The 25,604-nt window shown below is 39.0% G+C and overlaps 1 protein-coding gene across 2 annotated transcripts in view; it reads left to right on the top strand.

The window, feature by feature from the left end:
- Window positions 1–25,604, top strand: part of LOC126184925 (uncharacterized) — a 207,762-nt gene that overhangs the window by 153,302 nt on the left and 28,856 nt on the right. For both annotated transcript variants that reach the window (XM_049927597.1, XM_049927596.1), the window contains exon 5: window positions 11,981–12,130. In XM_049927597.1, coding sequence (XP_049783554.1) covers window positions 11,981–12,130 — 150 coding nt within the window. The remainder of the gene's footprint in view (window positions 1–11,980; window positions 12,131–25,604) is intronic.

The raw sequence follows: 25,604 nt of genomic DNA, 5'->3' as shown, positions 1-25,604 counted from the left end.
TATAGGTTGTGTTAAACTCTGCAAAATACTGTTGCCAGCAACTCTCACTTCCGCCTTTGATGAAAATTTCTTTCCAACAAGCCAAAGTTTCAAGTTACAAAACAAGAAGTCATTGAGGCTAGGTCTCGTGAATAGGATGGATGAAGAACCAATTCAAAGCCTAATTCATGCATGCACTTTCGCCATTGTTATCACTGATGTGTGAGATGGTGCATTATCCTGGTGAAAGAGCACTTTTTTCCATGCCAACCTTGAACTTTTTTTGAGCCAGCACAAGTTTGTAACAATTCTACAGTGAAGCACAGTAGAACACAGTTATGCCTGTTTCCAAGTAATGCCTGTTTCCAAGTAATATGTGAGGATTAGTCCTTAAAAAAAAAACAATGCTCATCACCTTACCAGTTTCTTCACTGCATTTTCACCAGCCTTTATCCATTGTCTTGACTGCTATTTTGACTGTTGTGTAATGATGAATCCAGGTTTCCTCAACAGTCACAAATTGTTGCAAAAAGTCTTGCAGATTGTGATTAAACATCGCCAGACATTGTGTTAAAAGGTTGTGCCTGATTCGCTTTTGGTCAGCTGTGAGCAATTGCAGCACCCATCTCGCACACAGCTTCTTCGTAGTCTATTCTCCGTGCAGAATATTATGCTCTCATTCGACTGAGATGTATACAGTCACAGCAATCTCGTGAATTTTTATTTGACGGTCTTGCCTTACCATGTCATGGATTTTGTATGATTTCCTTTGTGGTGACCTCAAGCAGCAGCATGCTACATCGTCGGTGCTTGTCCGACCGTGTTAAAAGTTCACCAGTCCAAAAAGTAACTGGTCTTCAACGACAGTGCAGAGTCTGCTTGAACTTCAACCAGTACAGTTTTGATTTGTGGGGCAGGCCAACCCTTCAAATGAAAATGTTGAGTAACAGCACAAACCTCAGTTTCCTCCATTTTCTGTCGCAGTCAACACGCTGACCAATTCAGAGGGCTGTCAACAATGAACTGTACACTGTACATATGATCCTTGGTCTCCTAAAGCTTGCCAAACATGAAAATGTACAAAAATGTTCCATTCTTTCATGGAAATTTATCAGACTTGTCAAATCACCCTCGTATATGTATTCCATTTAGGATTTTCCAGTACCATATTCATAAAGTTCATTATTATGAGATGGGTACTTCAGTTGCCTTCTGATTCTGTGGTTTAGATTCTTTCTATGCTTGTGTAATTACGATTCTTTGTTAACATTAATATAAACAATACTGTAATACTATTTCCTTAGGAGCAATAAATACTCATTGTACTTCAATGTACCTTTCATGTCAAATTTTTGAATAAAAAATAGTGGATAAATTGCTGTGACAATTCACAGGGGGGTAGTATTGGTGGACTCTGTCCAGTGGTCATAATGCAGAAAATAGCTGTGTAACAGCATTTGAGTGGTCATTCAGTTGTTTTACATTCTTGCAGACTGTTTTTTCAGCTGATTTATCAGAGTAATACCAACTAAAGTAAGTAGCATAACGGGTTTCAAAAGGAAGCGTGTCTCGACTGCTTAAGCTATATTCAGCTTATCTGTCAGTTCGACTAGAACTGCCTTTGTTTATAAAACTGTCATGCTTTGATGTTCCATCATTAAAGTGTTAATTCTCTATGTTCAGATAACTGACTGTAGGTTTATTTGACTAGTTTTGCACATCAGATGAAGATGCAAGCATCTGGTGAGGAAACACGCTCAAATAAATCTGATAATACTTAACCTGTGGCAGTTTAAATGTACATTAAATGTAATGGTTACTGTGTCCCCTGCAGGCATGCATGTGTTAGCTATGCTGTGTTTTTTATTTCCTTAAGTTGTATAGCTTATCACTACTTGAGTTTGACTGAGCTGAGACATTTCATTATTTTGTCACACACATTCCCAGAGCCCTAGAATGCCTTGTTAGGATTTTGTTGTGAGGTTTATATTATGCCATACTAACATTATATGATGTCCCATGTGCTTAAGATATAATAATAGTTTCATAGTGCATTGATATTGTTTGTATCTGACAAACATTTTATTTGCTTCTAACACACAGGAGGGCTCTCATTTCCCATCTGTACAGTCTTGTGTACACCCATTATGTGTCATTTGTGTTTTACTGGTGGGATGGATGTCACCTAATACTCATTGTGTGTCATTTGTATTTTACAAATGGGACTGATGTTATCTAATGTGTTACCCAAATGACAGACTTTCTTAACATCATTAGGTGCCTACTTAGTTTAATAGTATGATAAACAGTGCACTTATGTTCCAGATAGTTAGGTACACCTGAAGTGGACTGCACTTTACCATTGAATTAACAACAGATTTCTATTATTATATCCAACATGTGCTAATGTTTGGGTCTACACAGTTTGCGTGTAAAACGTTGAGGCATATGCAATAACATTAACCAGTTAACAGATAGTCAAATACGTGATACCTCCTCAGTAGAGACTGTTGGGATGTAATAATTAAAACTTGTAAGGCAAAGAAATGTGCCTCATTTTTATGCTCAACTGGTAAATTGAACTGATTTAATTCCATAATTATGTTTACCGCTTTAGAGCTGAGTTTATTCAGACTCAGAACAATCATGTTCTCCCAGAAGCTACATGTACACAAATTGACATAATTATATACTGTTTATTTCATATAATCTTTCGGTTAACTGCTGACAACAGAGTCCCCGCCCCTTCCCTCTACCTTTCTGTTCTGGGTGTGTCATGTGGCCGGCCGTTGTGGCCGAGCGGTTCTAGGCGCTTCAGTCTGGAACCGCGCGACTGCTACGGTCGCAGGCTCGAATCCTGCCTCTGGCATGGATGTGCGTGATGTCCTTATGTTTTAAGTAGTTCTAAGTTCTAGGGGACTGATGACCTCAGATGTTAAGTCCCATAGTGCTCAGAGCCTTTTTTTTTTGTGGTTGAGGACTATCAGCATAGTATTCTCATTATTTTTGGAAAGTGAACACTTCTTTGCTTGAAACTGACATGATTTCTGCAAGCTTTGATTGTTCCAAACTCACATTGTCATTTTCATTAATAGGCTTCAGAAAATTCTGGATAGTGACACTGATTTGATGCAGTACTTAATGATTTCTATAAATACACTCATACAGTTTCACATTGTCATTTAGTAAACAAAATCATGTTCTTATGAAATATGCAACCAGATGTGTAATTCTATAAAGGATTTCCCAACTGATAGAATCCAATGTGTTGTTTTCATTGGAAAGATGTATATAGAAACAAAAGAAGCAGCACACATGCATGCCCTGAGCAGTTGTGGCGGGAACTTCATTGTTCACAACATAGGTACACTGAGGTGACAAAAGTCATGGGATGCCTCCTAATATCTTGTTGGCCCTTATTTTTTTGGTGTGCTGCAGCAACTCTACATGTTATGGACTCAACAAGCTGTTGGAAGTCCCCTGTAGAAATATTGAGCTATGCTGCCCCTATAGCCATCCATAATTGCGAAAATTTAGAAGGGGCAGGATTTTGTGCATGAACTGACTTCTCGATTATGTCCCACAAATGTTTGATGGGATTCATGTCGGGCAATCTGAGTGACCAATTCATTCGCTCACATTGTCCAGAATGTTCTACAAAACAATTGTGAACATTTGTGACATGATGCATTGTTGTCCGTAAAAATTCCTTCATAATTTGGGAACATGAATTCCGTGAATGGCTGCAAATGGTGTCCAAGAAGTCGAACATAACAATTTCCCTTCAATTATCTGTTCAGTGCACAGTGCCTTGTTGACAACTTGGGTTCATGGTTTTGTGTTGTCTGTGCCACACGCAGACCCTACCATCAGCTCTTACCAACTGAAATTGGGACTTACCTGACCAGGCTGCAGTTTTCCAGTGGTCTAGGGTCCAACCGATATGGTCACAAGCCATTAAGAGGCACTGCAGGTGATGATGTGCTGTTAACAAAGGAATTCACTTGTTAATCTGCCCTAGCCCATTAATGCCAAATTTTGCTTCATTGCCCTAATGGACACATTTTTCATATGTCCCACTTCGATTACTATGGTTATTTCATGCAGTGTTGCTTGTCTGTTGGCACTGACAACTCTACGTAAACACTGCTGCTTCAGTCGTTAAGTGAAGGCTGTTGACTACTGTGTTCTGTGGTGAGAGTTAATGCCTGTGACAGTGTGGATCTCGGAATATTGAATTCCCTAATGATTTCCGAAATGGAATGTCCCGTGTGTCTAGCTCCAACTACCATTCCACATTCAGAGTCTGTTAATTCTCCTTATGCAGCCGTATTTTGTCACCACAATGTATAATGGTTCAAATGGCTCTAAGCACTATGGGACTTAACATCGGAGGTCATCAGTTCCCCCACAATGTATAGTGATATGGAAATGTATACAGGAACTTCCCAGTGAAACATATGGTGTATTTGCAAACAATAATTCCTCTGTTGCTTAGGTCATGGTTTAGTGAATAATTCTTGCTGCCAAAATATTTTCTTTATAAGAATGAATTGCAAAAATAGTCTGTGGTTTAAACAGACCATAACAAATGGTTGTTAACCCTGTGAGTCCCAACGATATGGAAAAATATATAATTTCGAAATATTTCACAAAATTAAACTTTATTATCATGGTACGAAATGGATACAAAAAGAAACTTGCAACCAATGAACAGTCAGTTGGTTTAAGGAGGTGATTTCACTTTCGAACCACAAGAACATGCTGTTTTCAGCTAGCCATTATTTCATGTGGTATATTTGAAAGGCAAATTCACATTTTTCCTAGATAAAATATCACATCAATTCATAACACCTAAAACAAATTACAGTCATAAACATCAAGCAGAAATGGGCCTAAAATTTAATAAATTTTATATTGAAACTATGTATTGCCCCAGTGGTTTCATTTCAAAACCATTCATAAAAGCAGTAGTTCAAACACACATTTATGTTACAGTGACTTTAGATATACTTAACTTTCACTGTCAAGACTCTCCTCAATATGGCCACTATATAAAAACAAAAGAAAAATAAAAGAAAACAGCATGTCACACTCTCCTACAGTCATGTAGCACAATCTCCGTGCTGACTGTTGCTTTGAACGCAATAAGTAACTGCTGCAAAGCACTGCATTCGTAGAAGTACTTCATTGCACCATTAGATGTCTCTGTCTTGCAACAGTATCTGTGGTTTCATGCTGAAAGCACTGGTATTTAAAAAAATTAATAAAATGGTGGTTTCAAGCAGAAACCACTGGTACACAAAGAATTAATCTTCTTGGTTTCTGTTGGTGATATACAGCAGTTGATATGATATTCGGAGAGGGTATAAAATGTAGCATTATGCACTCAGATGTTAATTGCAGTTTAGCACCTTTGGGGGGAAGTTAAAGGGTGGAAAGACAGATACTGCTGTCTAATGTAACGAACAGTGCCATTTTGTATGCCTTCATTTAACAACCTTTACATGTACTGCAGCTTTAGCCCATTGTGTTTTTTATGTGAAATATAATTGCCATTTCATTCAGCTCGAACCAGAATTATATAGATATCAAATTGATACTCTTACAGAAAAAGAAACCTTTTGTAAGAAATATTTGCTGCCAGCCAGAAGAGTGCTCTCCATTTGTCTCATGAAGGAAGATAAAATATGATGATGTCACCATGGAAGATGACATCAATCAAAGAATGATTTCAGTTGACAATGATCGTGTTCAGATCTCTGTATTCTAATATGCTTACATAAAGTCATGGCAAAGAATTCTATTGAAATTTTGATGTCAGTCAGCACTACACTTTAATGACAATTAGTGTAGTATAGAAGATGTCTTGAAGGTAAATACAAGGTGGTCACAGTATACTTGTACTTGTCCTGCAGAACAACTGACATACCTACTACAGTGGCATTACTGTTTAGGCATAACTTTTTAAAGAGCTTTCGTGTGAACACATTTGAGTGCAGAGGTGTGAAGAAGATCATTAATGACTGAAACCATTTACAGTTACTGTAATTTGAAATCAAAGACTAGAATGAAGAACCTTTTCACCAGGAAAAAAGCATTACACATGTGTAATCATCTACATATGTTTCAATATTTGTGGTATAGTTAGTGTATGATTTACTGCATTTCAGTGAAACCTGCAGTTACTATCTTGTACACCACACTTTTCAAGTGGTACCATTGAAAGTAATCCACTTGGTTAAGCTCTGGTATCTCAGAGGCTACAAGCCACCTGCCGTTTTGCACGAATAATGTATCAATGACTGTAATCAAGTGTATGTGTCTTCCAGTAATTGTGATAACTTCTACTGTAAGAGCATTAGGCATTGTCACGTGTGAGTCAAGGTCATGGGACATGAGCAACAATTAATTTGTTACCAATAATATAGCACCACATATTTACAGAAAATTGTGCTACATTATTCAGTTGTAGAAGGTTTTCTTTTAATCAAGCACAACTGTTGTGTATTCTCGTCTGCAGGCAATGAAAAACTATAGTAAGTGAGGTCTGGTAAGCTGCCATTAACTCGACACCACAAACAGCTGTGCTTGGAGTTGTCCCATCATTGTGAAGCAACGACTGCTTGGTAGCATTGTGTTAATTGATGAATGGCGGTGCTGCACTACCCCAGAAATTTTCTGTTTCAGGCACACCAGAAACTTGATGTTGAAGACTCTATTTAGGTTATCAAGTACTGTAGACTATATATACTGTTCTGTTTTTCTTTTCCTGTCCAGTCAGTTGTTGTTTTCACCTGCCCTAAATACAGAATTTTATCAACTGAATTGTTAATTGGTATAATTATTTTAGTCATATTATTAATGATTTTCAGGCCAACTTTCCAACTTGCTGTGTTATATTCTTCCATTTGCTGTTGTAGTATAGCTACACTAGATACAAACAATAAAATGCCATCAGTAAAACAAAGGTGGTTCAGATATGATTATTGACAGATATTTCTGCTTCATTTAGGGATCTGAATATTTCTTCTAGAGCTGCTGACAATAGTTTTAGTGACATAGAATCTCTCTGCCCAATTCCACTGGGCTGCTTTGGGGTCTAGTCATGGGAGCTGTAGCATTGATACATACCAGGTGATTTTCTTAAGAGTTGTCAGGTGCATTTTCTCTAGTGTTGCCAGAGATTTACAGTTTCATTTTTTCATTGTGTAGTTGGAGTCAGCCCTGACAAATACTACTTTCAGGCAACACCCAGTGTCAGTGGAAAGTGCAGGTTTGCTTCCTGTTACAAACAAAAAATTTTTTGGAGCAGAATTTTATGTGCCTATTCAGTTTTCTGTCCCAAGTTGGTCTAGTGTGGTTTTAGTTTTATTGATTTGTACAAACAGGGACAATGAAGCACTAAGAATAACCATTACTCCAGCAGCGACTTGTGTGCTGCTCTCCCCTGTGCTGTCCACTTCTGCCACAGAGCAGCGCTACTCAGTCGCTGCTGGAGTACTGGCTATTCTTCCTGTTTTACTGTCTATGTCAATACATATTGATAAAAACAAATATTGCGCTAGACTGATGCTCTATTGAATAGGCACTCGAAACTGCGCTTTAAAAATCAGTTTGCTTGTAACAGAAAACTTACTGATGCTTTCCATTGGCACAGAATGATGAACAGTATTCATGTAAACTGACTTCACCTACTCAATGAAAAAAATAAATTGCCAATATATGCTGAAACACCCGAGAAAATGCACCTGATAACTCTTAGGAAAGAGCCACTTGCTGTATTCTTTACTTTACTAACATAGGTTGAATTAATACCTTGTTTCTCAAGGCTGTCAGTACCAGATTCTGTAGAAACTGAATAAAAATCTTGTTCAAAATCTATTAATCCCAAGTAAAGTGATACTGTACATTCTCATTGCTCCATTCCATAATTTCACCCGAGACTTGCAAATTACCATTTGTGCTGCACTCACTTCATATTCTTGCTGTTTACTATTGTTTCTTTTGCCAAATTTTCATTTTATTCTCTGACATCCTTTCAATGATATTTCAGAATATTTTTAATTTTGAATATTGTCATATTCCTATTAACATTTACTTGAAACTCTTACCTTTTCTTTTAGCTCCATCCTTGCATTTGAGACTGTCTTTTCTTATGCATTCTTCATAACAGTAACACCTGTATGCTGTTTTCATAAGTACCTTTGTTAAATAGTTGACCATTTTGTCTCTCTGAGTAATCTACATTGTCTGAGATGCTGAACTTGTTTGATTTGATCACTATACCTCCATATTCTGATTTCGGTCTGATGAATTTCGTTGGTGGCTAAGTGGATAACTATCCGGCTAAAAATTCAAATTTTTGGAGTTCAATCATCAGTTGGTCAAACAATTTTTTCTGTCACATATCATTTCTTTCATTGCTCATAAAGATTTACATTTATGAGAAGTGACAAGTTGGATCATTGTTGAGTCCACAAATTGTGAGTTCAACTATAACTGGCTTATCTAGCTAGTTCAAAGGTCAGAAGAAGGTGAGAGCATACCACCTCTAACAGGATTATGCCTCATAAAACACTGGCATTCAGACCTGCATTTGAATAAAGGACAACTTAAGTATTTTTTTTTTTCTAACTGTGTATCTGTTTTTAATCTGCCTATTTGTAGTCTGTGATTGCTTGAAATTTTAAAGTGGCTTAAAATCATTAAATTCTGAACAATTTTTTTTTCTCTGGTAAAATATAGTTCCATGACAGTTCCATTTAGTCTCTCTCTCTCTCTCTCTATCTCTCTCTCTCTCTCTCTCTCTCTCTCTCTCTCTCTCTCACACACACACACACACACACACACACACGTCCGCCGCTCGTGGTCTCGCGGTAGCGTTCTCGCTTCCCGAGCACGGGGTCCCGGGTTCGATTCCCGGCGGGGTCAGGGATTTTCTCCTGCCTCGAGATGACTGGGTGTTTGTGTTGTCCTCATCATTTCATCATCATCCAGGAAAGTGGCGAAATTGGACTGAGCAAAGATTGGGAAATTGTACGGGCGCTGATAACCACGCAGTTGAGCGCCCCACAAACCAAACATCATCATCATCATCACACACACACACACACACACACACACACACTTCTGGAACAATATGTATGACAAACTTTTTGTACTTGACAAATTCTCTTCATGTATAGCTTTTGTAATATCTGATTTCATGCCCAAATTTTCCAAATCAAGAATCGTTCTTTAGTTTTTACCCTAAATTTGTATTAAAGTCTACGATCATTATGTGGTAGTGGGTAGGTTGTCATTTTTAAGCTTCTATGACTATTGATAGAAGTCTCCTGCCTTGTCATTAGAACACAAGAATGTTGCTATCTAGGTTTGTATGATTTCCATGAAATATTTTTTGTTTATTTTTAACATTGATCATACTCTTCCTTCAGTCTCTCTAATACTATTTTTTTATCTTCTAGTTTACAGTTAAGGCAACACCTCAATTTCCTCCCTGCTGTATATTCTGATTTTAATTCCATTTAGTCTTTGTTAATTTTGCTTTGTTTCTGATCACATTACTGTGTCCTGAATGATGTTGTTTAATTTCTGTTGTTCCTGAATAATAAGTGGTAGAAGGAGTGTGTTGTCTATGTTCATATTCTTGTCTGTTTAAGCACTCTTTGCATATTATGGTGCAGGTACGTAAATATCAGTCAGTCCAGTGCTCCCAATGTACTACTCCCAACTTTCTTTCGCTCAGTCCAGAAGACCAGTGTCACAGGAACTCCATGTGGCAATACAGCCTCTAAAAACCATAGCCATAGAACACTGGCATGCTAGGACCCAGAGACTTTGACCAGACGAGTGAACAGTGCTAAATCCCAATGGATCTATAGTCACAGCAGTTACAACTCGTGTGTAATGGCTTCTGAGTCATAGAGTATGGTGTCAACACATACCAGGAGTCTGTAGTCAGTACTGCAAATTTATTATTGTTACCGATATAGGTTCTTATTTTTAATACCTTTCCTTTTCAAAAAGATTGTGAATCCTTATTAGTTCCCCTGTTTATTTTTAGTTGTTGTCGTCAGATATTTCACTAGCTGACTGAGATTGGACTCTAGAATTGATTGATGTGTTAGAAGTTGTTAACAAGTTTAACTGTATTGTTGCATAATTCATATCAGTACTGGCTTTTCAGACAGATTACCCCCCCCCCCCCTTTTGTTTCTTTGTTCCACGGAGGGAAGTTTAGTGTTCCTTATTTAAAATGAATCTCTGAAGCACATTTTCATAATTTAGTTTTGTGTCATTGTGTTTGAAATGTACTGTAAAAACAAAACAACATTACCTGCCTGTTAAACCTTTTTCATTATGTGAAAATAAAACTGCCCAAATCTTAATCATTATTAGCAACAGAAAAAAATGAAATCAAATGCAAACCTCAGTGGCATTTGCAACAACACTACTGAATACTGGGTAGTGTTATTTGGTGTGTGGTTGAAATGCTGAAATATAATTTTTTGTTATCAGTTGATGCCATACAGTCACCTACAATTTTTACTTACTGAGAACTAGAAATTTATTGCATATGGATGCTTCTCATCCACTGCTGGTGTTATATTAGGTACCTATTGATTTAATTCGGATTGGCAATGTGCAGGCATTGCAACTATTTCTGTAACCAGTTGACTTATTATTGCTGCCACTAAAGTTCTGGGCACGTTAACGCAGCAAAGTGATGTAGTGATTAAGATACTAGAACACTACTTGGGAGTCATGGAGTTCAAATCCTTGACTGACTGTCTTGAGTGTGCCGTAGTTTGCCTAACTCACAACATTTGAGCTGAGGGGTGGTTCTTCGAACAGATCCTGGGTGTTTCTTCCCGTCATCCTTGTTCAACTGAGGTAGTGTTCCATGTATAATAAGGTTTAAATGTGCTACATGAAGGCCTTACTTTTGATTGCTGACCACACTCTTGTACAACCCAAACCCATGACCATATTGTCCTTCATTTTTCTCTCTTTGGGTCACTCTTTTCTTTTTTATTACAATGTTATCCACTGGTTAACAATACCTGGCAGGTAAGGCATACCAGTATTAACCTGCTGATGCTGTAGATGTTACACAAGTGCTTCAGTGTATATATGAGATATATGTGCGTTAATACCTTTTGTTTTCCAAGGGCCATAAATTTTGAGGAATCATTTCTCGTTTTCTACTACTGACCAGTACATGTGGAAATGATGTAATTCTCTATTATTCATAATCTTAAGGCATTACTAATGCACTATGTCCCAGGGTGACCTGGGTAAACATTACCAGAAGAAGACAGTATTGTTATCATATTGAACTGCAGCAGTGGGAATTAGCTGCAGAAATATTCTGAGTGAATATAAACATCAATCTGTAGTTTATTAAGTTTTACATATCTCCTCATCAAATAGCTGAAGATGCTGTTCATGCTTAGGTGGCAAAATTGTTGATTCCTGATCCTCTCCAAGCAGTACTGAACTAGGTCATGTTACTCGTCTTTGCATCTACTGCAGAGATGTATCTTGTATGACTTAACAGCCCCACTGCAGTTCTGAATGTGACTTAAACATAAACAAATAAAAGGACTACACTATATTTTAACATACAAGAATATTTTTTTGATCTATGCTTCTTTATTCTTAGGTATTCTTTCTTTAGTTTTACACGGAGGTATTCTTTATTTAGTTGTACCATGTGGAATATCGCAGTTTTCCTCATGTACCAGACAGTGCAGTAATGGATATTTTCAGAAATCAGAAGTAAATTAAATATTTATTTGGCAAGAAGGGCACACATTTACGTTGATTTACTGTTTTAACTTCATTAAGCATGGATCTAATAAGTGATGATAATGGCCACCATATCAAATGCAACTTGCATGCAGTAATTTTTGATGATGTTTCTGTGTTCTAAATTTAAACTGCATTTCATTTCTGAAATATCTTAGATAAATTCCCTCTTCTGTTCTTACAGGGAAGTGCTTGTACCTTTCTGGATTAACACCAGAACCAATGACAGCTGACGATGATTACAAGCTCCTTCAGGTTGGCATAGGATTTACAAATATGGTTGCAAGAGCCACCAAGGGAAGTGCAGATTTGACTCGAAAAGAAATAAAAGAAGGTGAGTGGCATTATTTATTTAATTTGGTCAAACTAAAATGCTTTTACTGACATATTGACACACTGTGCATGTTGTATCACACTAGAAAATTTGCACTGTCAATGTTTTAAGGATATTAGAATGCAGAAAATATAATGTTGCTAATAAACAAATCATACAAAAACTTCATATAAATGTCAATCCTTGGACTAATCAATAAGTCTGATAAAACCACAAGTTCTGTAGCATAGCACCTGTGTGTCAAAAATGAAATAAAAAGAAAAAATGGAAAATTTTCTTCTAATGCATTTCCCTGGATCCCAAGGAGAGGGGGTACCTTCGATGTGGCAAGAAGACAAGGATGTAAATTTTATTTAAGTGCAATACAATGAAAAAACTTAAGATTCTGAATTATTATTGTATTACAGTGCTATTATTAATTCCAAAAATCCAGAAACACAGATTTTTAAAGTTTCTGAGAAGGTACTTTTCAGTAGAGATGAAGGGGTTTGCCAAGAGAACGTTCTTTATTTTATCTTAAATCCAACACACTACCCACAGGACACTTAATATGCTCTGGCAGGTTGTTGAATACATGTGTACCCATTTATCTGACTTCTTTCTACACTAATGTTAAGCTCCTGAGGTTGCTTTTTGTTCTAGTATTGTATTCATGTTCTCCACTTTTTTAAGGAGAAATAGTGCTAGTGACAAATGATATTAATGAATATACACTGCACAACAAAATTAAAGTATAACTTTTTCAAAATATCTTGTTTCCCATTGTGACCTACAACATTCTGTAATGGTCCAAAATCGTGGGTCCCTGCAGCATCATCCTTGGGCTCAGCAGCACTTCAAACAGCATAGTGTCAACACATGTGAAAAAAGGCCACAGTTCAGAAGTTCATGTGAGGTGCAAGGTAGGTTAGCAATACCAGCTTATTTTCCGTAACACGCATCACCAGGAGGGGAGGGAGTACTTTGTACACACCCAAAAAAAAGTTTAAAAAATGATTTGTTAATGTTTTTGACTTATGTTAATGACATACTTTTTAAAGCTATGCTGATGTGTAAGTAGGGCACAGAATCGAAAAATATCTTTTAACACACTCCTAGCAATACAACACACTTTCAGTAACATGGCGTACCAACGGGGCAGTACTTAATGTCCACCATTAAAAAATAAATAAAAAACACAAATTTCATTCATTGTTGTTGACTTTTACTTGCAACATACTTTTTAAAGAGAGATTGATGAGTAAATTAGGTCCTGAACCCAAAAATATTGCATAAAACACCTACTGTTAAAACTTAAATTTTGGGTTAAGTTAAACTAACAACTTAAATTATTTATGGAATCTGATTGAATAATTCATTAAAACAACAATAAACACATACTTCAAAATTTTAAAATATTAAAAATCTGACTAGATTACAATATTTTCAAAAGATGAAAAGGCGGACTTAAAGTACCCCCCTCCCTTTAGTATTGCAAGGGGTAATGATGTCACATTGACACCAAATTTCATCACAATTCTGCCCAATACCCTTTGTGGACGTGTCACATGAGGAGGAAATCATCACACCCCCACTTACCCCTTCTTTTGACACCTCTGCAATGGAGGTCAGAACCATGACATCCAGCATTGAAATCACAGTTTTCTTATGTGCGGCCAAGGAAAAAATTTCAGACATATGATGTCACATTGGCACCAAATTTCAACACAGTTCTGCCCAGTACCATCATAGACATGTCACGTGAGGAGAAGGTTGTGACACCCTCACTTACTCCCATTTCACCCCTTCTTTTAACGTCTCTGCAATGGAGGTCAGCATTGAAATCGTGCAGTTTTCTTATGGGTGGCCAAGGAAAACATTTCAGATAAACTACCTCTCAGAATCGACACAAAAAGTCCTCAGGACGTGACGTAAAGGGTTTCAATGAAACGCTACGGCAGCCACAAGACACCTCTCAGCTGAATTGATATCGAGGTCTCTGGCGTACATTTTTAAAGTGTCCAACAAAAATGCCCAAACTGGGGGCTCTTAAGGAACCCTTTGCTGTTTTATACACACACGTCAATGTTGCAATCTCTCTCCCCTGTGATCAAACGAAACAGAATGGCTGAAAAAGCATAAACACCCTTTGCTGCTTCAGATCACACTTAAATTTCGTCAAATGATTTTGAATGGATGTGCCCTGGTGGCTCCGCCCCGTATACCTAAATGGAAATTGTGCTCCCACTATACTCCAAAGGGGTCAGATCACAGTCAATGTGGTTGCAGCCCCACAGTGTCCTATGTACTTTCAGTAGGCTTGAATCGCCCAGGGGAGTAAACAGTGTCGAAATTTGTCAAGAATGCCATCGTGTTGCTCATCGCATAGTAAACTGTTGTTTTTGCCTGAGAAATATGTAGGAATCAACACTCCAAGGGAAGAAGTGTTTCCACTGACATCCTTTATGCCATCTCCTGAGGCCTTTTTATGTCAAGTCTGAGCAATGGTGTGTCTGGAATGTTTTCCTTTGCCACCCATAAGAAAACAGTGTTATTTCAACACTGGGCATCACATTTCTGATCTCCATTGCAGAGGTGTCAAAAGAAGGGGTGAAATGGGGGTGCTTGGGTATGCGACAACCTTCCCATTACTTGACATGTCCACGATAGTGCTGGGCAGAATTGTGTTGAAATATGGTGCTAATGTGACATAACCCACCTTACACCTCACATGGGCTTCTGAGCTGTGGCCTCTTTTCACATGTGTGGACACCTTGTTGTTTGAAGAACTGCCAAGCCTGAGAGTGACATTACAGGGATCTACAATTATGCACCATTACAGAGGAAAGTTGTCATCATTTTGAGCCAAATTTCACATTTATGTATCTCAATGGTAGACAATTATGGGGCTATGAAAAAGTGAGCCTTTCATTTTGTTTCACGGTGTACCTATTGCAAAATAGCTACAAAAAATGCCGAGTTTTATGAAGAGGTCTCTGCAGGATGTTCTAGAACCGACTGCAGTTGTCATTCTTGTTACACACTTTATATATATATATAAACTGATCACTGTTAAGATGGATTTCATAAAAATATTTCTTTAGCTCATTAATGATTGTAAATAGCCATAATTAATTTTTTAAATCACCTATCGCAGAAGTCAAGTGTAGTTGAGCTAAGACACTACATTGTAGTGTGTGTAGAATATCATCCTATGTGCTGCTGGACTAACGTGTGTGATCCTTAACTGAATAGCAATGGCTCATTGCTGATGTCCTATGGCCATATCAAACATACTGAAGTTTATCACTTTTCTTACCAATAGAACTGTGTAGTCTGAAAATTAAGGTGTATTCTACAAGTAGTATCACATAACTTGCATGTGCAGACAAGACAGGATGAATAGCTTGACTAAGTAATGTAATTTATTCATTAATTAAGCAGTTGTAAATGATGCTGGCCAAGTAAACATTATGAATTGCACCTGGCTGCAAGTCTTCAAGTAGTAGTTTGGTCAGATTATGTCAAGTTCTGATATCACAAACTGATTCTAAAATACTGAGTGAGTGTCGTATAGATTGTCTGGAGAGAGAGAGGGGGGGGGGGGGGAGAGAGAGAGAGAGAGAGAGAGAGAGAGAGAGAGAGAGAGAGAGAGAGAGAGACTCTGAGCATTGATTGATGTGCCTCCTGCCCATAACATCGGCAGGTTGTATATTTAGTTGGTACTGCTTATGCGCATGACAATTTGTGACATGCTAAATTACTATGTTATCACCTCAGTGTCTGAATATAGTACTCTTTGCACTTTAAACTGCGATGAATCTGCTGTTCCATAAAGTTTCACAAATCATGCCTTCATGTTCCTCTGCATATCAATTCTATATACACCTATCATGTATAAAACAAAAGGACCACAAAAATAAAAACTCACTCACCAAAACTGTACTGCTGAACTGCATGTTGCGGCTGGAGACACAGTCCCGGATAAAATTGCAGACATCCGAGACCTCTTCTGATAACAGTTATTGAGGCTGGGGTGCGAGGCCTGTGTATGGTGGGTGGTGGAACTAATGTGCCAGAGGTCAGAAGGCTAGTAGTCCATCACCCTGCGTGGGGTAGCAGTGGAACAGTGAGTAGATACCTGGTAGCCATCCGACATGTCACGAAAACATCATTGTTAAGAGATTTATTTATTGTTCATTAACTACAAAAGTCATCATGATTGTGGTCTCAAAGAAGTCGACACCCCCGGGACATACATTATAGGCGACCTGCGAAAAGGTGTGGCCATCAGCATTGTTGCGCAGCTGGTGCAGCAGTGATGGCAGCGATTTGGCAAGGACGCTGAACGTAACTGCGGGCGGCAGCTCCTGATGCAGACTACAGACTGACTGCAGCACAGAATGGGTCACACAAATGCATGTCCCCAGGCTCAAACTGTAGACCTGCAGGGCAGGAGGCTTGAAGCGGCTGACATAGGCCCACAGGTGGCCCACCAGTTGGACAGCGCTAAGTCCACAACATTGGAATCAGCAAGAGCAGTACAGCCACTGTTAGCAGTGGAAGATACTGGAGGTGGAGACTGTTTGATCCATGCAGACTAATAGACAGATGTCTCAGATCCCTCATCAGAGCTGGTGGCTGGCAGACTGCAATATTTCAGACTAGAAATGAGGATTGTTTGTACAGGCTTTGCCCATCCTTGTTTTGCTAAAGAATCAGTTTCTGTCACTGCTTTTCTGCTTTGTCAACAATATCATGACTGGTCCCTTTACCATATCAGCAGATAGCCCCTGATGTTACAAGATCTAGCCGCCCTGAACTGACCCACTTCTGTGGCCTCCTGCATTAGCCGTAAGTTGAACTCCTCAGCAATCTGCTAAAAAACAAGAGTTTTACTGCCTGTCTCACATTGCACTTTTACCAAGTCCTGAGGGCAAACTTTGTTGTCACTGATACAGTATGTGCCACTGCAACCTTGAAAACAGTTGGACCCTAAGGCACAAGACACTTTGCCGTGAATAGGCTTGCTTCCTCCCCACTAGTGACTTGCTTCACATAACCAGTGCAGAATTTAAGAATAGGCAGTTTTTGAGACCTTATAGTCAATTTACATCTGCTGGTTACCTTCCAGTCAAAAAACTGGTAAACCTATAAAAAATCAAATGTTAGTTTTACCTTGAAATCAATGTTATATCTACAATATTTCTATGTAGGAAAGCGGATAATGCCCATAGAAGCTGTCATTTTACAACATGTATCTGTCTGAATTAAGGAATTCTCACTAAAGCTTGCTTACAAGGGAACCTCCCCATCGCACCCCCCTCAGATTTAGTTATAAGTTGGCACAGTGGATAGGCCTTGAAAAACTGAACACAGATCAATCGAGAAAACAGGAAGAAGTTGTGTGGAACTATGAAAAAAATAAGCAAAATATACTAACTGAGTAGTCCATGCGGGAGATAGGCAACATCACAGGTAATTCTGAGTCCAGGAACGCCGTGGTCTCGTGGTTAGCATGAGCAGCGGCAGAATGAGAGGTCCTTGGTTCAAATCTTCCCTCGCGTGAAAAGTTTAATTTTTTATTTTCAGACAATTATCAAAGTTCAGACCCTCACACATAATCAACTTCGCTGTCCAAAATTCCAGGACATGTTCAGATTTGCTTGGACATATGCAGGATTTGACAGCCTACGCACGGAAAAATTTGGAAACGTTAAAAACATATGTTTTGGCAGAACACGGGGAAAACTGTGCGACTGTGAAACTGTTGCATTCATTTGTTGCAGTTTATGTGACAAACTCTTATGTTTTCATCACTTTTTTGGGAGTGATTATCACATCCACAAGAAAACCTAAATCGGGCAAGCTAGAACAATCTTTTTACCCATTCGCCAAGTGTACAAGTTAGGTGGGTCGACAACATATTCCTGTCATGTGACGCACATGCCGTCACCAGTGTCGTATAGAATATATCTGACGTGTTTTCCCATGGAGGAATCGGTTGACCTATGAACCTGCGATCAAATGTGTTCGATTCCCATTGGAGAGGCACGTCCTTTCATCTACTAATCGCACGGTTTTGCGGTACGGTCACAAAACACAGACACTAAACTTATTCCAGTGAACAGAGACGTCAATGAACGAACGGACAGATCATAACTTTGCGAAAATAAAGAAAGAAAAATTTTTCACTGGAAGGAAAACTTGAACCGAGCACCTCTCGCTCCGGAGCTGCTCATGCTAACCACGAGACCACGGCACTCCTGGACTGGTTACTACCTGTGATGTTGCCTATCTTGCGCATGGACTACTCAGTTTGTATATTTTACTTATTTTTTCATAGTTCCACACAACTTCTTCCCGTTTTCTCGATTGATCTATGTTCAATTTTTCAAGGCCTATCCACTGTGCCAACTTATAACTAAATCTGAGGGGGGTGCGATGGGGAGGTTCCCTTGTTAGTTTTAATTTGTGCTGATGTTTTGGTCAGATGATAACTGTTGTCAGTAATTATATCTGTTGACAGCAGCTATCATCTGACTAGTGTCTATAACAGTACTGAAAGTTTTATTAATTAGTGTAATTATCTATTTATTTTATACACCATAACTTTGCCAGTGTTAATCATAAAGAATCTTATGAGTGCTGGTAAACTCGTCTCATCAATGTGAGCAAAAATGTGTGCTCGTACTTTTCCTAACATTAAAGCATCAATCGTAGCTCTTTCCTCTCTGAATGCAATGGACAGCATTTTCTGAAACTGCAGCCACTAATGAACAAACAAAGTTATCCGACAGTTTTTCCATAAAATGTAACTTCACCCAGAAAGGCACTGCTTGGCACACAAGTGTCGAACTCCAACTAAGGTAACCACTTTCATTCACGCTGAGCCCCTTTCTTCTGCCGGGTGATCGTTTGCCATGCTCCTCCTGTAGGTACCACAAGCTTTCTACCAGTGTTATGACATCCATATTAAGTTCTCAGTGTAACTGCTACCTCTGGCTGTCTCATCACATGTGCATTTTCCAAATAAGATTGTAATCTTTCTGTAATACTATCTACTTTTTGTAAGTCAGTGTTTGAGTAGAGTTTTTTTTAATATAGCTTGAATCCTGAGGTATTGTATTGTATGTAGTGAGTTGTGTCAAAATTTAATGATAATCTAATTGCCATAACTCATCTGTTGATGTTTTCAGATATTATGAGGAGCATTCAACAAGTAGTACAGCACTTTATTTTTCTTGCCCAGTTTCAGCTGAAAAATGTGGGATTTGCTATGGGACATTGAGGAATGTTCCTGCTTCACCCACTGTAGTTTCATGAAGTTCCAGTGTGTGGTGGCATTGTACACAGTGTTAAAAATGGTGCCTGTAATGAAGGTGTATTCAAAGCAGAGATCTGTCATTGAGTTTCTTTTGGCAGAAAGACACAGATATTTATAGGTGCTTGAAGAATGTCAGTGGAGACAAGGCATTGAACAAAAGTTTGGTGAGTCATTCAGCAAGGTGTCTGTCATCATCGCGACAGGGTCCAGTCCCGTGCGTGCCAACTGACCACAAACAACTGTGACTCCTGCAATGTCGGAACATGCGGACACTCATTAAAGATGATTGCCGGATCACAATGAAACACCTCGCTGCACAACTGGATGTCTCTGTTGGTAGTGCTGATACACTCATCGACAGTTGGGGTACTCGGAGGTGTGTGCCTGCTGGGTTCTTTGCTGCCTAACAGAAGACCGTAAATAGCAACGCAGGACCATTTATGTGGAATTTCTTGCACATTCAGGGCTGATCATGAAAATTTTTTGTTGAACATCAGCACAGGCAATGGAGCACAGGTTCATCACCTCAAACTGGAAACAAAATGGCAATCTGTGGAGTGCCACCACGCCATCTCTCCTCCGAAGAAAATGTTCCGAGCCTTACCCCCAGCTGGTAGTCATGGTAATGGCTTTCTGATGTTCCAAAGGGGTTGTTCTGTTTAATGACCTCCCACATGGTGCAACATTCAACCAAGGGAATTGAAGAAATGACTTCATGTGTTCGTCGCCACTAAAATGCAAATAAGCTTCTCCCTCTCCATGACAATCCAAGACCTCACACAAATTTTCACAGCCAAGAGGAGCTCACAAAACTTCGTTGGACTGTTCTTCTTCATGTTCCCTACAGCCCAGATCTCACACCTTCCAACTTCCATCCATTTGGCCCAGTGAAGGATGCACTCCACAGGAAGCAGTATGTGGACAATGGGAAGGTTATTGATTTGGGTAGACATTGGCTATGACGTCAACCAGTAGGGTGGTACCATGCAGGCATACAGGTCCTCCCAGTAAGGCGGTGTAGGACCATTGCTTTGAACAGAGATTATGTTGAGAAATAGGGTTTTGTGGCCAAAAGATTGGGGAATAATATGGTATATTGGAATCCTGAATAAAACCAACCTGTTTTCTGGAAAAAGAAATGTGTTGAATTACTTATTGAACATTCCTCTTACATTAGCTACCTTTTCAGTAAGGGGTATTCGGCTGCTTTTTATTCAGGTGCTTTTATCATATGCAAAAATGGAAAGAAATTCATCATTTTACAGTACAAGCAGATCATTAATGTTTATCAGAAACAACAAAGGACCCAAAATGTAACTTTTTGATATACAATGTCTGATTGCTTAAAATTCGCAGTGCTTGTTACTGTGCGATTGACATCGAACTAATACATTGCCTAATGTGAAACAGGTCAGGTGTAAAACTTCAATCTTCTGTGTCTGCTATTTCATAATATTTATGAACAGTGAAATAGAATAGATGCTACTCATCCCATAGAGAAGGCATTGAGCAGCAGACAAGCATTCATTAATTTATTCCTCCATCTAACCATGATCCAACAATGCCCCCACACCAATCCATCCCTGGAGAACTTACCAGAACTTCCTAACTGTAACCTCCCATCCTCATTATTCCCCAAAATCTCTTAGCATGGAAACTAATCTCACATCCACAGAAAGAACTGCATTCCACTACCTAAAAACTGAGCCCCACCGTGTAATCCTACCTGCTGACAAAGTCTCCACCATTGTGGAGTTCAGGTAACAATGATTGAGGAGGATAGTGATCCTGCACAAAGCAGTTCATCCTTATGCTCATAAAACCAGTCCTGGGCAATGTGAGCTGTCTTGGAAGACAGAACACCAGTAGGGAACAAACATTTTAATGTGGCATAGACCTGATCAGCCATAAGGGTCATATAGTCTTTAACAGTAATGCAATCTTGCAGATCTGTACCCATAACACCGTGACATGGCTGCCCAAATCATCACCAGACCTCTCCCCCCCCCCCCCCCCCCCTCCCCAAGTGTCAAATACATAATTTCAGTTGTGTTGTCTGTCTCACATGCATCTGTAAGAAGCAGTCAGATGAAAACAAAGACAGCTCCAAAAATATGTAAATCACACAAGGAGAGATCGGGACTGTATGGAGGATGTGTAAAGGCGTCCTCAGTGAAGCTTCTGCAGAGTAGCCAAAACAACAAGCATGTCAGCTCCAGGAAGGTTAGGGACACCTTTTTCTTTGACTTCAAGGACTTGGAATATGTACCACAATTAATGCATGTCGGTATGTGGACACTGCAGAAATGGAGCACACCTTCAGGTCCAAATGCCCAGGAATGTATCTGTATCTCTATTCTGTATCAGGATAATGCCCACAATGTTGGTGTGAATATGCAACAGAAGTTTCACTGGGAAGCGCTTACATATCCTCCATATGGTTCTGATCTCTCCCCATGTGATTTCCATATTTTTGAAGCTTTGAAGCAAGACATTCATGATCTTTGATGTGCTTTGGACAAAGAATTGCATGCCTGGGTGCAGTCATGGTTCTGTAGGCAACCTCAAACATTTTTCCATGAAGGCATTGACTGTCCTGTCTCTCAGTGGGGCAAATGTATTAAAAATAGGGCAATTACTTTTGAAATAATAAACAGTTTACTTACTTTTTTCCATCTGTCTTGTTTTCATTTGAGTGCCCTCTACATACATTTTGCTACAGACACCAAGTGGCAAAACTGAAAATTCATTGCAGTGTTCAGCACATTGTATGGCGAAAGTCTTCCCATAAATGTAGTTTATAGGTTGCCATAGTTGCAATATAAACTTAGTTTATGATACAACTTTGGCCAGACACTACGCTAGACACTGCATGGCACCACATTCAGTCACATATGTTTGATCATATCCAGGTGTGGCAAGTTGGGGCGTCAGCACATCAATTGGAACTCAGCACAGTGTTCTTCAAACCACTCCATCACACTCCTGGCCTAGTGACATGGGGCATTACTTGTTGAAAAATGCTACTGCCATTGGGAAATATGATCGCCATGAAGTGGTGTACGTGGTCTTCAACCAGTGTACGACAGTCCTTGGCCATCATGGTGCCTTGCACGAGCTCCACTGGATCCATGGATGCCCATGTGAATGTTCCCCACAGCACAATGGAACCACCACCAGCTTGACTCCATCCCACCATACAGATGTGAAGGACCTGTTTCCCTGGAAGATGATGGATTCACCCCCACCCATCGGCATGATGAAGAGGGTATTGAGATTCATCAGATCATGCAATGCTCTGCCACTGCGCCAATGTCCAGAGCCAGTGGTCACGTGCCCATTTTAATAGTAGTTGCTGATGTCATGGTGTTAACATTGGCAAATACACGGGTCATTGGCTGCATAGGCCCATCATTAAGAGTGTTCAGTGCACTCTGTATTCAGACACACTTGTACTCTGTCCAGCATTAATGTTGGTTCCACTACAATTCACCACCTATCCTGTTTTACCAGTCTGCCCACCCTATGACGTCCGACATCTGTAATGAGGGGTGGCCGCCCAACCCCACAACATTTCGACATAGTTTCATTTTGGTTTCGCCACGTGTTGAAGACACTCAGCACAGCACTCCTCAAATACCTTCAGTTTTCAAAATGCTTGTGGCGGGCCACCTGGCCATCGCAATCTGCCCTCGGTCAAACTCGGATAGATCGCATGCCTTTCCCACTCTACAGACAGACAGCACCACTGATACTAAAATGCACCATGCATGTTTCTGACTAGCAGTCATTCCTCGCCAGGTGATGCTGCTATCGCCTGGATGGTTACATATCGATAGTAGGTTGGTGGTCATAATGTTCTGGCTGATCAGTGTATAAGATGCCTGTCACCTACACACACAACTAGAAACAATTGTGTAACTGAGATGTACGCCATGATTCATAAAATCACACTTATCAGTAGAATCAACAAAAACCAAACCCATGTTAGACCAACTTAGCTGAACAACTCCCTGAGCTGAACATAACACCTCAAATTGGGGAAGAACTCAGTATTTGTACGGTTTATTATCAAAGCTATCTTTACCAGCTCATTCTTGCTATTGTAGTTCTGATGTTGCAAATCTCCACACTGATAATCTTCCACTGAGTGCCCTTAAGCTCCTGTACCTGTCAAATATTAACAAAACTATGGACTATAAGCCAATTAGAAAAATATTAACTATGGTATTTTGACTGCTATGATAAATCAGTATTAAATGCAATTTTATAATTTTAAATAGTAATAAAAGATTAAGGGGGGTTCAGAAAAGGTCGATCTTGCGTAGAACAAACCCTTAACTTGAAAAACTCAATTAAATATTTACATAGTACTTCAAACAAAAGTTATGTCATCACGTTTGTCGACTTTAAAAAAGCATATGACAGTATAGACCGAGAATCCCTTTTTGAAGTATTAGCAGAATTTGGACTAGATCAAAAGACAACAAACATCATAAAAGAAACACTCACGGAGACCAAATCCAAAGTAAAATTTATGGGAGAATTGAGCACAGAATTTGAAATAGACACAGGAGTACGACAAGAGGATGTACTGTCCCCAGTGCTCTTCAATTGTGCTCTTGAAAAAGTTGTTAGAGAATGGAAAAAAGCAGGTGCACCAGCACACAGACTGGGACCAAGACATAAGGGCATAGAATTACACTGTTTAGCATTTGCTGATGACATGGCACTGATCGCACAAGACATTACCGATGCACAGAAACAGCTAGAATTATTACAAGAACAGGCAGCTAAAATAGGATTACAAATTTCATTTGAAAACACAAAATTTATGACTGACGTCAAAGATGCACCTTCTGATCTCAAAATTGGTAATAACTACATCTCTCGAGTAAAAGAATTTAAATATTTAGGTGAATGGATTGCAGAAAATTGTAATGAAAAGAAATCTGTCAGATCAAGAGTCCAGAAAATGGAGACGGCGTTTCAGTTAACAAAAAACATTTACAACAAAAAGAGTCTCTCGTGGAACTGCAAAATATGACACTACACAACAGTAATTAGACCCGAAGCTCTCTAAGCATCTGAGACACTAAACCTTCAACACAGAACACTAAAAGAGGAATTAGAAGTGAAAGAACGTAAGATAATGAGGAAAATCCTAGGATCAAGAACTAAAGATGGGGAACATTATCCAAAACCCAATGCAGAAATATATAAAAATATCTCCAAAATAACAGACACAATGCGCATGAGAAGAATCCAATTCATGGGGCACTTAGAAAGAATGGACTCAAACAGGTTAACACACAAAATCCATACGTTTTTAAAGAACAAAACTACAAGACCGAACTGGTACAAACAGACAGAAAAAGACCTGAGAGAATTAGGGTCTCCAAATCTACATGATAGAAATGAAATCAGAAAAATCACAAACACACGGGGTTTTGAGGAAGAAGAGAGAAAAACTAACCGACATACATGGTCTACGCAACAAAAGCTAGCCCATTTGTTGTTTATGAAGGAATACTGGGCGAAAAGGAAGGCCAACAAATGTTGATTACGCGTGGTCCTAAGTGATCCATCCGCGAAGAAGAAGAAGAAGAAGAAGAAAAGATTAAGTATCCAAGTCATACAAAGCTGTCAGTGACTTCAGAGATGTGAATCGTTTTGAAGCTTTCATCAGTTCCAAAATGTCAGCACTGAGGATGATTGCATCAAGATTGCCACTGGTAAGTGTTACCAACAATGCTGGATGATGACCAAAGACAAAAACTGGTGGAAAAACAGTTGATAACATACACATAGGCCAAATAGGCGTATCATGGAGAAACTTGTTTTTCTTGAAGTTGGGAGTGATTCATTTCAGTTATTGTTACTCAGGAATGATGTCCCTGACCATGACCATAAATGTCCTAGGAAGGATTCCTACATATCTAACTTAACAGTTGTAAATTTCAAAACATCTTAAAGAATTTTATTTCCGCATGTTATAGAAATTTCCATGTGTGTATGGAAGAATGCTCATCATGCCCATAAATACATTTACATTTCATGTAAATACCATGAACATAAGATAAGAGAAATTATGTCTCATATGGAGGCATATAGGTAATCGTTTTTTGCTTGCTGTATGTGTGAATGGAACAGGAAGGGCAATAATTA

This window comes from Schistocerca cancellata, chromosome 4, assembly GCF_023864275.1.
Source record: "Schistocerca cancellata isolate TAMUIC-IGC-003103 chromosome 4, iqSchCanc2.1, whole genome shotgun sequence".
In the NCBI taxonomy this organism is placed as follows: Eukaryota; Metazoa; Arthropoda; class Insecta; order Orthoptera; family Acrididae; genus Schistocerca; species Schistocerca cancellata.
This window is presented reverse-complemented; position numbering and strand designations above follow the sequence as displayed.